The 17,093-nt window shown below is 44.0% G+C and overlaps 1 protein-coding gene across 7 annotated transcripts in view; it reads right to left on the reverse strand.

Annotated features, from left to right (window-relative positions):
* Positions 1 to 224: 224 nt before the first annotated feature.
* The window catches only part of LOC144607005 (AN1-type zinc finger protein 5-like), a 45,400-nt gene continuing 28,531 nt past the window's right edge, over positions 225 to 17,093 (reverse strand). For 2 of the 7 annotated variants that reach the window (XM_078423531.1, XM_078423532.1), the window contains exons 2-6: positions 9,476 to 9,758; positions 8,376 to 8,496; positions 7,711 to 7,811; positions 6,892 to 7,005; positions 225 to 949 (exon numbers count right to left, since the gene is read on the reverse strand). In XM_078423531.1, the coding sequence (XP_078279657.1) occupies positions 801 to 949; positions 6,892 to 7,005; positions 7,711 to 7,811; positions 8,376 to 8,496; positions 9,476 to 9,722 (732 nt within the window). In that variant the 5' untranslated portion in view covers positions 9,723 to 9,758 and the 3' untranslated portion in view covers positions 225 to 800. The remainder of the gene's footprint in view (positions 950 to 6,891; positions 7,006 to 7,710; positions 7,812 to 8,375; positions 8,497 to 9,475; positions 9,759 to 17,093) is intronic. The other 5 variants (XR_013549044.1, XR_013549043.1, XM_078423535.1 and 2 more) reach the window with 5 other exon arrangements.

The following is a 17,093-nucleotide window of genomic DNA, read 5'->3' on the forward strand; positions in this document are numbered from 1 at the left end:
AATGAGATACTGTCCCTCTAATTTGTCTGGGTAAAGACTCTTTTGGCTAACCTCCTGTTTGTCCTAAAGACCCATAAAAAAATACTTTAGAAATTGCGTCATAATATCTATACTTACCTGCATGAATTAACCTTTTTAGCTCAGAAAGCAGCCATGATACACAGGATAGTGTATGACTGTTGTCTTTTTCATTTAACTCTGAAAATTAATTTTAATCAGTTTATTAGATTGATTTCAGTATCTTCTCTTCTCTTGTGTACCATGGCAACTTCTAAGTCCATCTTTCAGTCTGAAGAGTACTAGACAACGCCAGATCCCTGCTCTACATCGGTAATTACCTGAGGGGAAAAAAGGTATATAATCACCTAGATCCAACACACAAAGAATAAGTTCATAGCTCATTAAAGAAGTAAGCCAAATGAGGTCATTACTCAGGGTTCTGCAAAGGGGCACAAGTACCGACAGGCACATACATGGGTACAGTGGCCTGGTTCCCTGCAGACTTGATCTCAGTAGATTAATAAGACAGAAGGCACAGTCAAAAGCCCGCTGCTGAAAAAGGGACTGCATGTGTGGTACAGTTCACCTTGTTCCTTGGCTGCTTTAACTTTCCATACTTGATAATATAGTTTCTTCATTGTACCACAGGGCAAATTTCCATCAGCAGGAAGCCATTGACTAAACCATCTGCCAATCTCATGCCTATCCGTTTGCACACAAACAGGTTTTGTATTAAGCTGGGCTCTTCAAGATACCATGTTGGATTTTTCCACATGAAAGTCTTGCTACAATATTGCAGTTCATAATTTCTGAATTTTCTCAGCCACCACAATTGGATTCTCTTTCCTGATCTTCTCTGCCGCTTCAGCCTTGTAATCATAAGGACAGCTGTGTTTGTCTGAGTAGCGGTGAAGCCCACAGAAAAGGTTTCCACATCTGCAATCAAATCCTGTTAGACAAAACAAAGAACGCAGCATTAGAGAGATTTAAAAAACATAATTCTCAAGTTTGACTGGGACTTTGACCTAACCTGTCTAAACCTCTTGTACTCAATAAAGGATTGGTGGGGGGGGGGCAACCTCGCACCTTCAAGGTCAGCTGCGGGAGGCACTCCCCTGGAGGATGAAGGCTGAAGGACCAGAGAGGAGAGGGTTCGCTCGCTGGCGAACTGTATGAGGGGGAGAGGTGGTCAGGCTGAAGACGAGATGGTTGATGGTTGGGCCGCAGGGAACAAAGAGGGACCATCGGGTCTCTAACGATTACTTTTGTGAGTTTGTCTGCTTCAGATACATGGCGACTCTTTGCATACCTTGTGTATTGGATGCGAAAGGAAAGCATTTCACTGTACATGCGACGATAAAATATCATTGAATCATTAAAATGGGAGACATGACTGGACGTTGCATTGGGAAACGAGTCTGCTTAGGTGATTGGCGTTTCAGTGGGAGCGCATTTTGGGAACTTTGCATATCACAACATATTTTCCACACTGGTCTCACTGTCCTTAGTGAATACAGATGCAAAGTACTTGTTTAGTACCTCTCCCTCCTCAGAGTGCTCCTACCTTCTCCCTAATTCCCTTCTTGTTTTTAATGTTGTGATGTAAAAAAAAATCTGACTCACCAAACCCATTTCACGACCCCTTTTGACCCTTCTAATTGTCCACTTGAGCTCTTTCTTGCTTGCTTTATATTCTTCAAATGCCCTGTCTGATTTTATCTTCTTAAACCTTACATATACGTCCTGTTTCTTTATGATAAAATGTACTACCTCTTTGCACGTCCAAAGTGCCCTTACCTTGCCCTCCTAATGGAACTTATGGAGTGATCATCATCCCCAAATTACTCTTCTACTGAAGCAACACCTAGACAGGCTCGTATCCCAACACAAGGTCCAGCATGGTTTCCTCCTTGAATTGGATTATCCAGTGTTTTAGGAAACTCTTTTGGATACAACTCCCAAATTCTGCTCCGCATAAGCATTTTGTACCTTTTATTTGTCAATATTGGTGATATTAAAGTCACCCACAGTGACAACTCTGTCGATAAATAATTCCACAGATTTACCACCTTCTGACTAAATACATTTCTCCTCATCTCCTTCCTAAAATGTCCTTTAAGTCTGAGGCTATGACCTCTAATCCTAGACTTTCCATCTAGTGGAAACATCCTCTCCACATCCACTCTATTCAAGCTTTTCACTATTCTGCATGTTTCAATGATGTCCCCCCTCATTCATCTAAACTCTAGCGAGTACAGGCCCAGTGCCGACAAACGCTCATCATAGCTTAACCTATTCATTCCTGGATCAATCCCCTCGTCCAAATCATTAATATACAACGTGAAAAGTAGAGGCCCCAACACCGACCCTTCCGGAACTCCACTAGTCACTAGCAGCCAACCAGAACAAGCCCCCTTTATTACCACTCTGCCTTCTGCTATTCAGCCAACCTGCTATCCATGCTAGTATCTGCCCTGTGAAACTGTGGGCTCTCATCTTCCTAAGTATAGCCTAACGTGTGGCACCTCAAAGGCTTTCTGAAAATCTAAGTAAAACAACATCTACTTTTTGTCGGTCCTGCTATTTACTTCTTCAAAGAATTCCAGCAAATTTGTCAAACAAGACCTCCCCTTCTCAAAGCCATGCTGACTTCAGCCTATTTTATCATAGAAGTACTCAGTAACCTCATCCTTTATGATGGACTCCAAATCTTACCAACCACCTAAGTCAGACTAACCGGCCTATAGTTCCCACTATGCTGCCTTGCTCTCTTTTTGTGCAGTGGGGTAAAATTGGCAATTTTCTAGGACCACTCCTGACTCTAGTGATTCCTAAAATATCACTATCCATACCTCCACAATCTCTAAAGCCACCTCTTTCAGAACCTTAGGGTGCAGTCCATCAGGTGACTTCAACCGTCAGCCCTTTCAGCTTCTCAAGCACCACTCCACTAACTTCCACCCCCTGACTCTCTTGAATTTCAGGCATGTTGCTGGTGTCTTCCACTGTGAAGACTGATGCAAAAAAGTTATTCAACTCCTCTGCCATTTTTTTATTCCACATTATCACTTCTCCAGCATCATTCTCCAGCAGTCCAACGTACACTCTTGCCTCTTTCTTACTCTTTATATAACTGAAGAAACTCTTGCTATCCTCTTTTATATTATTGTCTAGCTTACCTTCGTATTTCATCTTTTCTTCCCGTATATTCTTAGTTACCTACTGTTGTTCTTTAAAAGCTTCCCAATCCTCTAGCTTCCCACTAATCTTTGCTATGTTATACGCCTTCACTTTTAGTTTTATACTGTCCTTGACTTCCCTTGTCAGCCAGTCGTCTCTAGAATCTTTCTTCCTCTTTGGAATGAAAAGATCCTGCATCTTCCGGATTATTCCCAGAAATTCATGCCATTGCTATTCCACCGTCATCCCTGCTAGGGTCCCTTTCCAGTCAACTTTGGCCAGCTCCTCTCTCATGCCTCCAATGTTCCCTTTGCTCAGCTGCAATACTGACACATCCAATTTCACCTTCTCACTCTCAAATTGCACATTAAAACGTATGATGTGGTCACTATCTCCTAATGATTCCTTTACCTTGCGTACCCTTAACAAAGCCGGTTCATTACATGACACTAAATCCAAAATTGCCTTTTTGCTGGTAGGCTCCACTACAAGTTGTTCTAAGAATCCATCTCGGAGACACTCTACAAATTCCCTTTCTTGGGGTCCAGTACCAACCTGATTTTCCCAGTCTACCTGCATATTAAAATCTCCCATGACCACCGTGGCATTGCCTTTTTTATCTCCTGATATAACTTGTACCCTATATATTGGCTACTGTTTGGGGGCCTGTAAATAACCCATTAGGGTATTTTTACCCATATAATATCTCAGCTCTATCCACAATTACTCCACATCTTCTGATCCCATGTCACCCCTCACTAAGGACTGAATTTCATTCCTAACCAACGGAGCTACCCTACCCCCTCTGCCCACCTTCCTGTCATTCCGATATGAGGTATAATAGCTTCCAGCTCCGATCCTCTTGCAGGCACATCTCTGTAATTCCCACAACATCATACCTACCAATCTCTAACTGTGCTACAAGCTAGAGATTTTGTTTCTTATACTACACTTTGTTTCTTATACTACACACATTCAAATACAACATCTTTAAATTGGTATTCACCTCTCTTATCACACCGATTTTACACTTCCAATTTGCAGGCCCCACCTCTCAATCCGAAACGTCACCTATTCCTTTTCTCCAGAGATGCTGCCTGACCCGCTGAGTTACGCCAGCATTTTGTATCTGTCATCATTGAACCAAGCACTAATCCGGGCCAATTTTTTAAAAGATTTCAAATGTTAAAACTAGAATGAATTTAACACCATTTGCACCCTGGATAGTGGCACAGAAATTTACACTTACAGAATTCACAAATCACAACCAAAAATGATAAGATTTGAGGAATAAAATTCACTCTTCTGAAACTCTATGGGGAGAACAATAATCACCACAAAGTGCGGAGGAAAAATGTTAAATTGTCCCTGGTATTTATCCAGTCTCTGTGTCAGTTGTCTCAGTTTAGCTTTAATTATTGTCTCGTGTACAAAGGGGCAGCTTTTGTTTGTATGTTATCCAGTCAAAGACTACACGTGATTACAATCAAGCTGTCCATTGTACAAATAAATGATAAAGGGTACAACATTTAGTACAAGATAAGTCTGATAAAATCCGATTAAAGTTGTTCAAAGGTATCCAATGAGATAGATGGGTGATCACGACTCCACTCTAGCTGATGAGAGAACAATTCAGCTGTCTGATTACAGCGGGGATGAAACTGTCCCTGAATATGGAGGGACTTCTGTACCTCTTGCCCGATGGGAGGGGGGAAGAAGACTGGTCCTTGATTCTGCTGGTGGCCTACCGAGGCAACGTGACATGTAGGAGTCAATGGAAGGGAGCTTGGTTTACATGATGGCCTGGGCTGCTTCCACAACTCTACAATGTCTTGTGATCTTGAATGGAGCAGTTCCCAAACCATGCTGTGATGCATCTCGCTAAAATGCTTCCTAGGGCACATCTGTAGTAGTTGGTGAGAATAGTTGTGGACATGCCTAAACTCCCTAGGCCTCATAACAAAGTAGGTGTTGGTGTGTTTTCTTGGCCATAGCTTCAATGTGGCTGATCAGGACAAATTGCCGGTGATATGCGGTGATGCCACACTGTGCATCTGGCACGTTGTTTTGCGTCGAGCCCAGTAGCCGTGGCTAGCTCTTACGCAGCTCCTCAAAGCAACTGGATAGCACGCAATAAAAGCTTTTCACTGTACCTCGGTAGACGTGACAATAAACTAAACTGAAACAAAGTAGTCCCTCTGCCATTACTTCACTTCCACGGCCACCCCACCCCCCCCCCCCCCCTTCACCACTCACAATCCCCTACAAAACTATTCTACATTTTGGGCAGCAAAGAGGCACAGTTGGCAGGGCTGCTGCCTCTTGGTGCCAGCTGCCAGGTTAAATCCGGACCGTCTGTGTAGAGCTCGCACATTCTCCCTGTGACTCCGTGGGGTTCCTCCCACATCCCCAAAATGTGCAGGTTTGTTGGTTAATTGGCCTCTGTGGGATAACACAGAACTAATGTGAACTGGTGATGACGATCGGCATGGACTTGGGGAGACAAAGGGCCTGCTTCCATGCTGTATCTCCAAACGAAACGCAACCATCTTTCTCCCATGAATTCTGATCCTCAAATCCTCTTTCCCCGATATCCCCACTTCCTAAGTGCTTTCCAAATCTGGGAAGCTTGCAGGTCTTGAGAATGAAGAGTGTTTGCTCCGAGATGCCTGCTCTACAGGAACCATCCTTCCAACAACTAGAGAGCGGTCCTGAGCCATCTACACTGGAGACCTTTGCACCACCTTTAATCGGACTTCACCAGACTTTATCTGCACTAAACGTTATTTCCTTTATCATGTATCTGTACACTATGGATCGCTCGATTTTAATCATATATAGTCTTTCCGCTGACAGGTTAACACGCAACAAAAACATTTCACTGTGCCTCGGTACACGTGACAATAAACGAAACTATTTGCATGTTGTTGGACTGGAGAGGGCACTGCAATGGAGGAACACTGTGGTGAATTCACACCCAATTGAGGCACTGATGTCCTATCCAAATTTTACTGCCCTGAGTATTTAGTGCCAAAAAGTCAAAATTCACAATTAGTTGTTTCTTTTTGCAGGGCCTTTGTCCATCTCCCAAGTCTAACTTTGGCCATGGCTGTTAAATAACAGCAGTGGATTGCTTTGTCATTGCCATTAAAATGGCTTCATACTAAATTTAAAATATCCTGTGGAGAAAAGTGGTTCTCATTACAGAAAGAGAAAAGTTTTTCTAGGAACACAACCCATTTGTAATGTCTGTGTGCTGCTTTTTGCAAATCAATAATTTAAGGTTGAAGATAAATACAAAATGCTGGAGTAAGTCAGTGGGTCAGGCAGCATCTCTGGAGAAAAGAAATAGGTGAGGTTTTGGGTCAACGCCCTTCTTCGGACCTTCCTTCTGAAGAAGGGTCTCAACCTGAAATGGGCCTGAAGAAGGGTCTCAACCAGAAATGTCACCTATTCCTTTTCTCCAGAGGTGCTGCCTAACCCGCTGAGTTACTCCAGCATTTTGTGTCTATTTTCAGTGTAAACCAGCATCTGCAGTTTCATCCTAATCATTTAATGTTGTCCACTCTAGAGGATAAATCATCATATAAATAAACCTTGGAGAAAGATCACTGATTCAGTGTGTCTGCCTCGAGTTGAAGAGGTATTGCTGTATCCATATTCAGTGTAACAAGCCTACTTAAAATAGTGTCGACACTGCTTTATCCTTACCAGTCAATCCAACCTTCTTCCTGCACGTGAAGCATCTGTTCTTCTTGGGTTTTGTTTTTTCTGGAGCTTTCTCTCCGTCTGTGGAACTTTCTGCAGTTTCTAAATTCACAGCAGCTACGAATATGTCAAAGAGATTTAAATTGGCAGCTATGGCAAATGCAAACAGAAGGGGGAAGACAGGTACTGCCAACTAATAGGTTATAAGTTTATAAACAAGTTAAGCAAGTAATTGGCAGTACTATAAAACAAAATCACTGCACGCATGGGCCAAATCCATGACGTGACAGTGCATTTATGGATGAACGTAACATACACTTCCTTCAGTGGCTATTTCTTTTTTTAAACTGCTGTTAGAATGATTGTGGCCTGGCTGGAATGTATTACTACTTGTCCCAAATCGACAAAGTTTCCATACTCTTAAATATAACATTTTAGTAATGTAATTGAGATGTTAATGTTTAACAGATGATCAAAGAATTGAAAGGTAGAGATAAAAGCAAATGAAATGTAGAACATTAAACCAAGTTAGGTCAAATGAAAATTACAAAACTAAGGTTGACGCGAATTTTGTGAGGCAAGGTTATCAAGGCCTGTCCAGGTACGCAAATGTGGACTAGATAACGGCCACAATTTAATCACACAGAAAAATAGATTTGAGGAGCTGTATCGTATACATTTATTTAGTACACCAATTTCAGTACACAACTGAATTCTGCAAGTATATTAGCAAATTCAAAAAAATGTGTTTTAATACTTAGCAGATCTGCAGCATGACTTTTACGGACAAACCCCCGACTCTGCTTTCATATGAAAACCAACCTGATGCTGTAATAACTTCCACTTTTAGAGATCCCTCACTCTCAGGGCTTGATTCATCCTGGGAGATGCTCATCGCTGTCATCTGCTGTGTTACAGGAGTGCTGGAAAGAGGCAAGAGATGATTTCAAATGCTGGCAGGCTGGCAGGCTTACAGATATCATATCCTTCATAGGTCAAGAGAAACAATTAAAGCTCTCTGAAACAAGTACGACCCTCATCTAGTGAGTGCTGTATTAATGTCAGCAACCCCAAATCTAAGTCACGGTCTGGTATTTTTCTTGCCAGATTTTAAAGCAGATTGTTTTTGAAGGCAATTGTAGCTGAAGAGACTACTGGTCAAGACTGGTGTAGCATGTGGCTGATGCAAAGTTTAAACCAATAAATTCCAACTAACCCACCACTTAAATGATGTTGTTCCAAAGCGGTACACACATATTCTGCAATGTTGAGAAAAGCGGTATTGCGATGGATGCTTTTATTTTACCCTTGGGTGTGGGATATTTATATTTACATACAGGAAATCAAAACCCAGCATGGCTCAAGGTCACAGGAGCCTTTATGAAGCACAGGGCCGTAATATTTAACAGGGATCCTTTGCAATGTTATATTTCCCTCCGTGCAGATTCTGCTAAGTTTCCTATAAATCTTACGACTGCTGTGCATACCTAGTTTTGGCAGAGGTGGCATTCACGGAGATATCTGGAGACATGTCAGGGTTTCCTTCTGTACACTGAACCGGGATTGACTCGGTACTCGAGCTGCTGTTACTACTTGCCCCAGTAGCTGCTGTTGAGCAAAGAAACATCAACGCAAATTCATCAAACTCAATTACACAAGAGAAGCAAACACCTTCACCTCAGCCTTTTTTTAAATTATGGTTAAGCATTGTCAATTTATGATTTGAATAAATTTAGAGTTAATTTTATCCCTTCCTTGCAGGTTTTAAGCAGAGATTTGAGCTTTTATAAGGCACTCCAGGGATAAGAATCATTCCTTGTACATCATCCTTCCTCACAGAATGGTACTCCATTTACTGAAGGAATACAACAATGAATAGTTAGAACTGTAAACTGGTTGACTTGCCTGACAATTATTTTTAATTATAAATTACCCCAAGCAGAAATCTCCTCCATTGTCAAGAGTGAGGCCCAGGGCAAATTGGAGGAACAGCACCTCATATTTCACTTGGGCAGTTTACACCTCAGCAGTATGAACGTTAACTTCTCCCACTTCATGTAGTCCCTGCTTCCCCTCTCTATCCCCTCCCCTTCCCAGTTCTCCCACCATTCTTCCCGTTTCCGACTACATCCTATCTTTTTTCCGCGCACTCCCCTGACATCAGTCTGAAGAAGGATCTCGACCCGAAACGTCACCCATTCCTCTCTCCCGAGATGCTGCCTGACCCGCAGAGTTACTCCAGCATTTTGTGTGAACATTATTAAAGTACATCCTTTGTTGACTAGTTGGGGGGGGGTTTGGAGCAGAACATTTTGTGTTTTAAAAAAAGACTTTGTAAAGAGAAGTGGTTTTGTTGCAAATACATTGTGCATATTTCAACAACAAAAAAATGTGGAAAAACCTGGATTTAAAAAAAAATAAAAACCCCAGCAACTTCATGCCGCAAATATTTCAGTGATGGGACAGGACACTTCTACAAATGTTCCTGCAGAACATTGCGGATTTCCCCATTTTACCCATGCACAATTTGGCTCATTGTTATTTTGACAGCAAGTTATGGATCAATAGATTTTTTTTCTTGGCTTACCAGAATTGTACAACAGGAAACCAGAAAAGTAGATGGCTTCCCCAATCCATTTGTAAAAGTTTTTCACGTGTTCCACACCGAAGCTTCCCGACTTACCTGGTGGACTTATCCTGCCACCGTTCTGCTGCCTCTGCAGATATTCTTTGTAGCAAACTGAGCACATTCCAACAGTTCTTCGATTACCATAGAAACCACAGCCTGTGGCACACAGCATGGGGACCTGCGTCTGATTCGTTTCCTGGGCCATCGTGTCTTACACACACACACACACCGGGGGTGCAATCTGAAAAGAGAGGGAGAGAAAATAAACGTTGAATTAAACATCACACAAGATATTACATAGAAACATAGAAAATAGGTGCAGGAGGCCATTTGGCCCTTCGAGTCAGCACTGCCATTCATTGTGATCATGGCTGATCATCCACAATCAGTAACTCGTGCCTGTCTTCTCCCCATATCCCATGATTCCGCTAGCCCCTAGAGCTCTATCTAACTCTCTTTTAAATTCATCCAGTGAATTGGCCTCCACTGCCCTCTGTGGCAGAGAATTCCACAAATTCACAAATCTCTGGGTGAAAAAGTTTCTTCTCACCTCAGTTTTAAATGGCATCCCCTTTATTCTTATTATTACAAATTAATATCATTACTATTGTGATGGAGAATATTTAACCAATATCAAAAAGCACATTCAAAATCTCTCACCTTCTTCAAGTGTAATTAGTACAGAGATTTTAGGATTACCAGAGTATACCACAAGTTTAATTTTGAGATACGGTGCAAAAACAGGCCCTTTGGCACACCGAGTCCGCGCTGCCCAGCCCCGCACACTAACACTATCCTACACACACAAGGGACAATTCACAATTTTACCAAGCCAATTAGCCTACAAAACCTGCACATCTTTGTGGAGTGTGAGATGAAACAGGAGCAAACCCACTCAGGTCAGGTGAGAATGTACAAACTCCACACAGACAGCACCCACAGTCACGATGTTTAAAAACATTACAGATTTCGTTTTCCTTGCTTAAATTATCAGAATTTGGTTAAAGTAGTAACATGCAATAACTACCAATTAGCATGAAAAAAATCATCTACTGCCAACAGTTCCCTCCACATATCAACACACTTGTATCCACATTTGTTTTAGTCTCAGACTTAAGTTTGTGAACACTACTCCAACTCTGTCAATAATGAATTTCACAACACACGAAGGTATCACTCAAAATCCAATCAAAGTCAAATTCAATGCAGACGAGCATAGAAAGAATGAAGGGGAGAATAAATAAAGTTTCACTTTGAAATATTATCTCCAAAAACTTCCTCAAAAAACCAAGGGAACTACACGAAGAGTTTTTGTTTTAAGAGAGACAAGAATTTCTGTAACAGGAGCAGTGCTGTGAAATTATTTTTCTCTGTTTAAAAACATCTCTAGAAGTTAGTGACTTTAAGAATGACGAAAAAATGAAAGCCAAACTATCATGCATTTGCAACCACCTTTACAGGTATTTAATCAAGCAGTGACATACCTGGATATACCTAGACAACATGCACAAAATGATTAGCACACTATAGGTCTGATGTTACACAAAATGATTAGCACACTATAGGTCTACTGGCATCATCCATTTATATTCAGCTGTGAGAAAACCAACCATCTCAATGAGATAAAGGGTCCCCAAGGAATCTTTCCCTCACATTTTAATCAATCCATTCAAAATCTAGACTTTACTTCAGACTGATGAATATAACTTTATTGTCATTCAAAACTATACACCAGACGAGTGCATATTTGAACAAAATTCTGTTGCATCTGGCTCACAATGAAACACCAAATAATAAAAATTGATTTAAAAAAAGTAACTTGCACATAAAATAATGGCGGCGGATCATTGTGAATTCAAGAGTCTGATGGCTTGGGGGGAAGAAGCTATTGCAGAACCTGGCTGTTCTGCTCCGTGTGCTGCAGTACCTTTGACCAGAGGGCAGCAGGATGAACAGTCCACAATGGAGATGGGTGGGGTCTTTAATAATGTTGTTGGCCTTGGTCAAGCAGCGTTTGTGGGCAATGTCCTGGATGGAAGGAAGTGAAGTCCCGATGATTTTCTCAGCCATCCTCACCACTCTATGCACGGACTTCCAGTCTGAGGCTTTGCAGTCCCCAGACCAGACAGAGATGCAGTTGGTCAGTATGCTCTCTACGGTGCCCCTGTAGAAAGTGGTGAGGATGGGATGGGGGAGGTGTGCTCTTCTCATCCGGCGCAGAAAGTGCAACCGCTGTTGGGCTCTCTTGACTAGAGATGCAGTGTTTAGGGACCAGGTCAGACTGTCTGTGATCTGCACCCCCAGGAGCTTAGTGCTACTGACTACCTCCACCGCAGTGTCACTGATGTGGAGTGGTGTGTGACTGTGCCGGTTTCTCCTGAAGTCAACGATGATCTCCTTTGTTTTGTCGACATTCAGGACCAGATTGCTCGTGTTGCACCAGTCCACCAGTTGTTTCACCTCCTCCCTGTAAGCCAGTTCATTGTCGTCCCGGATAAGGCCCACCACTGTTGTGTCATCCGCTTACTTCATGATGTGGTTTGTACTGAACCTGGCACAACAGTCGTGGGTCATCAGGGTAAACAGCAGTGGACTCAGGACACAGCCTTGAGGGGAACATCAGAGAGATGATGTTGGAGATGTTGTTTCCAACCTGCACAGACTGGGGTCTGTCAGTGAGGAAGTCCAGTAGCCATTACACAAGGGGGTGCTAAGGCCCAATGGACCCAATTTGCTTACCAAGTGCTGAGGAATGATCGTGTTGAATGCGGAACTGAAGTCCAAGAACAGCATTCGCACATATGTGTTCTTCTCCTCCAGGTGTGCCAGGCTCAGGTGGAGTGCTGAGGATATGACTTTAGAGAAATGCGTGGAAACAGGACCTTTGGCTCATCGAGTCCGCACCAACCAGCAATAAATAACCCCACACACTGGCACTATCCTACACACTGAGGACAATTTACAAATCCAATTAACCTACAAACCTGTACATCTTTGGAATGTCAGAGGAAACCAGAGATCCCGGAGAAAACCCACACAGTCACAGAGAGAACGTACTAACTCAGCACAGACAGCACCTTATTCAGGATCGAATCAGGTCTCTGCTGAGAACATGGATCGGTGTCAATAGACAATAGGTGCAGGAGGAGGCCATTCGGCCCTTCAAGCCAGCGCCACCATTCAATGTGATCATGGTTGATCATTCTCAATTCAGTACCCCGTTCCTGCCTTCTCCCCATACCCCCTGACTCCGCTATCCTTAAGAGCTATATCTAGCTCTCTCTTGAATGCATTCAGAGAATTGGCCTCCACTGCCTTCTGAGGCAGAGAATTCCACAGATTTACAACTCTCTGACTGAAAAAGTTTTTCCTCATCTCCGTTCTAAATGGCCTACCCCTTATTCTTAAACTGTGGCCCCTGGTTCTGAACTCCCCCAACATTGGGAACATGTTTCCTGCCTCTAACGTGTCTAACCCCTTAATAATCTTATATGTTTCGATAAGATCCCCTCTCATCCGTCTAAATTCCAGTGTATACAAGTCATTTTGGGTCGGAACCCTTGTTACTGCTGTGTCCATTACAGTCTGAAGAAGGGTCTCGATCTGAAACGACACCCATTCCTTCTCTCCAGAGATGCTGCCTGTCCCACTGAGTTACTCCAGCATTTTGTGTCTACCTTCGATTTAAACCAGCCTCTGCAGTTCTTTCCTACCCATTACAACAAAATCACACTTCATATACTGAAGCTCATGAGGTTATCCCAAGTGCAAACTCCAAGACAACCAAGTAATTCATTCATATTGAAACAGGTAGCTAAGCAAAATAATCTCACATGCTGTTTATTCAAACTGCTTCCTTTGATGTTAAGAATAATAGTAATTTTCTGGGGGCGATAATTTTTAAACGATCATAATATAAAGTATTCGGCAACATTGCTCACCGATTGATTTCAATCAAATCTGGAACATCTGAAATGAAGGAAACAACAGTGGAAAGATACTGCACGTGAGGGGGGACTTGGAAACAAGGTTTAGATGTTGCCAACAGTTCATTCCCTGTGCAGGTTACAGTGAACAAGTCTGATCAATGTTTTCTCCCACACAACCTCACAACCAGGATAACAAAAATATACCCAGGCTTAAAAGAATGCATAGATTCATGGGGACTATCATCAACTGGCAAGGCATCTCTGACAGTGCAATATTAACATACAAACATAGAAAATAGATGCAGGAGGAGGCCATTTGGCCCTTGGAGCCAGCACCGCCATTCATTGTGAGCATGGCTAATCCTCCACAATCAGTAACCTGTGCCTGCCTTCTCCCCATATCCCTTATTTCACTAACCCCTAGAGCTCTATCTCTCTTTTAAATTCATCCAGTGAATTGGCCTCCACTGTCTTCTGTGGCAGAGAATTCCACAAATTCACAACTCTCTGAGTGAAAAAGTTTCTTCTCACCTCAGTTTTAAATGGCCTCCCCTTTATTCTTAGACTGTTGCCCTTGGTTCTGGATTCCCCCAACATTGGGAACATTTTTCCTGCATCTAGCATCTTTATGATTTTATACGTCTCGATAAGATCTCCTCTCATCCTTCTAAACTCCAGTGAATACAAGCCCAGTCTTTCCAATCTTTCCTCATATGACAGTCCCGCCATCCCAGGGATTAACCTCATGAACCTACGCTGTACTGCTTCAATAGCAAGGACGTCCTTCTTGAAATTAGGAGACCAAAACTGCACACAATACTTCAGATGTGGTCTCACCAGCGAAGGATAGCCGCCACTATCCAAAATGGCGGCGCTGCCATAGCAGCTGCGGCTTACCTGCGGTCCATTTGTCTTTGGGTTTTTGTTGTTTTTTTGTCTTAATTGTAGTTGTGATGTCGTGTTTTTGTGTTTGTGTACTATGTGTGTATGTGGGGGGGGAGGGGGGAACTGTAAAGTTGTAAATAGGTGTCCCTTCTGAACGGTGACCCGACCTTTGTTTTCTGGGCCGTGTCTCCGTTCCTGCTGCGGCCTACCATCGGCCCAACTCCTGGAGCTGGCGGCCTCCAGGGCTCCGGTTCGCAGAGCCCGCGGACCGGACTTACCATCACCGGAGCCGGCCGTCTTCGGAGGCTGCGGGAGCAGCTGCGACTCGCCTTAGGCTCGGGCCGCGTGGATGCCGACATCAGGAGCTCCGGCAGCGGCAGCGTGTTCGCCCGCCCCGGATCGCGGGGCTTGGGTCGCGGACATTTCGCCATCCGGCGCGGCCTAAGATAGGCCGCGGGATATTTCTCTGCTGGGCGGGGGCTTCAATGTCGGGAGCCACGACCGCCCGACGTGCAGCAACAACGGCAGCAGCAGCGTGTTCGCCCGCCCCGGATCGGACTTATCATCGGCGGAGCCGGCCGTCTTCGGAGGCTGCGGGAGCGGCTGCGACTCGCCTTAGGCTCGGCCCGCTGCGGACCGTCCGGCGAGGCCTGCAACCACAACAACCTGACCGCGGGAGAGGACAGCAGGAGAAGGGAAAAGACATTGTGGCCTTCCATCACAGTGAGGACAGGACTGGAGGAGACTCACTGTGATGGATGTTTTCTTGATGGATGTTTCTTTTGTGTGTTTTGGGGGTTGTGTAATTTTAATGCCTATTTTGATGCTTTTGTTGTTGGACTGTGGGTGACTGAATTTCGTCCAATTTGGATGGCAATAAAGCTATCTTGAATCTTGGTAAGGACATTAGCAAATTTGCAGATGATACAAAGCTGGGTGGTAGTGTGAACTGTGAGGAAGATGCTATGAGGTTGCAGGGTGACTTGGACAGGTTGGGCGGATGCATGGCAGATGCAGTTTAATGTGGATAAGTGTGAGGTTATCCACTTTGGTGATAAGAATAGGAAGGCAGAGTATTATCTGAATGGTGTCAAGTTAGGAACAGGGGACGTACAACGAGATCTGGGTGTCCTAGTGCACCAGTCACTGAAAGGAAGCACTCAGCAGGTCAGGCAGCATCTCGGGAGAGAAGGAATGGGTGACGTTTCGGGTCGAGACCCTTCTTCAGACTGATGTCAGGGGGGCAGGATAAAAGGAAGGATATAGGTGGAGACAGGAAGATAGAGGGAGATCTGGGAAGGGGGAGGGGAAGGGAGGGACAGAGGGACTATCTAAAGTTGGAGAAGTTGACGTTCATACCACTGGGCTGCAAACTGCCCAGGCGAAATATGAGGTGCTGTTCCTCCAATTTCCGGTGGGCCTCACTATGGCACTGGAGGAGGCCCATGACAGAAAGGTCAGACTGGGAATGGGAGGGGGAGTTGAAGAGATCAGTTTTGTTAATGCGGACCGAGCGCAGGTGTTCAGTGAAGCGATCGCCGAGCCTGCGCTTGGTTTCGCCGATGTAAATAAGTTGACATCTAGAGCAGCGGATGCAATAGATGAGGTTGGAGGAGGTGCAGGTGAACCTTTGTCTCACCTGGAAAGACTCGACCCGAAACGTCACCCATTCCTTCTCTCCCGAGATGCTGCCTGACCTGCTGAGTTACTCCAGCATTTTGTGAATAAATCGATTTGTACCAGCATCTAGTTATTTTCTTATACTGAAAGGAAGCATGCAGGTACAGCAGGCAGTGAAGAAAGCCAATGGAATGTTGGCCTTCATAACAAGAGGAGTTGAGTATAGGAGCAAAGATGTCCTTCTGTAGTTGTACAGGGCCCTAGTGAGACCGCACCTGGAGTACTGTGTGCAGTTTTGGTCTCCAAATTTGAGGAAGGATATTCTTGCTATTGAGGGCGTGCAGCGTAGGTTTACTAGGTTAATTCCCGGAATGGCGGGACTATCATATGTTGAAAGACTGGAGCGACTAGGCTTGTATACACTGGAATTTAGAATTTAGAAGGATGAGAGGAGGAGATCTTATCGAAACGTATAAGATTATTAAGAGGTTGGACACGTTAGAGGCAGGAAACATGTTCCCAATGTTGGGGGAGTCCAGAACAAGGGGCCACAGTTTAAGAATAAGGGCTACCGTAGGCCATTTAGAACTGAGATGAGGAAAAACTTTTTCAGTCAGAGACTTGTGAATCTGTGGAATTCTTTGCCTCAGAAGGCAGTGGAGGCCTTGTGTAACTGGTGCAGGAGGAGGCCATTCAGCCCTTCGAGCCAGCACCGCCATTCAATGTGATCATGGCTGATCATTCTCAATCAGTACCCCGTTCCTGCGAGTGTTACTTCTAATTCCATCATCCAAATAATTAATGTATATTGTAAATAATTGCGGTCCCAGCACCGAGCCTTGCGGCACTCCATTCGCCACTGCCTGCCATTCTGAAAAGGACCTGTTTATTCCTACTCTTTGCTTCCTGTCTGCCAGAAGATGAGTCAAGCAGGATTTCCCCTTCATAAATGCATGCTGACTTGGACCAATCCTTTTACTGCTATCCAAATGTGCCGTTATTACCTCTTTAATAATTGACTCCAGCATCTTCCCCACCACCGATGTCAGGCTAACTGGTCTATAATTCCCCTTTTTCTCTCTCGCTCCTTTCTTGAAAAGTGGGATAACGTTAGCTACCCTCCAATCTACAGGAACTGATCC

Source organism: Rhinoraja longicauda, chromosome 28 (genome assembly GCF_053455715.1).
Source record: "Rhinoraja longicauda isolate Sanriku21f chromosome 28, sRhiLon1.1, whole genome shotgun sequence".
Classification (NCBI taxonomy): domain Eukaryota; kingdom Metazoa; phylum Chordata; class Chondrichthyes; order Rajiformes; family Arhynchobatidae; genus Rhinoraja; species Rhinoraja longicauda.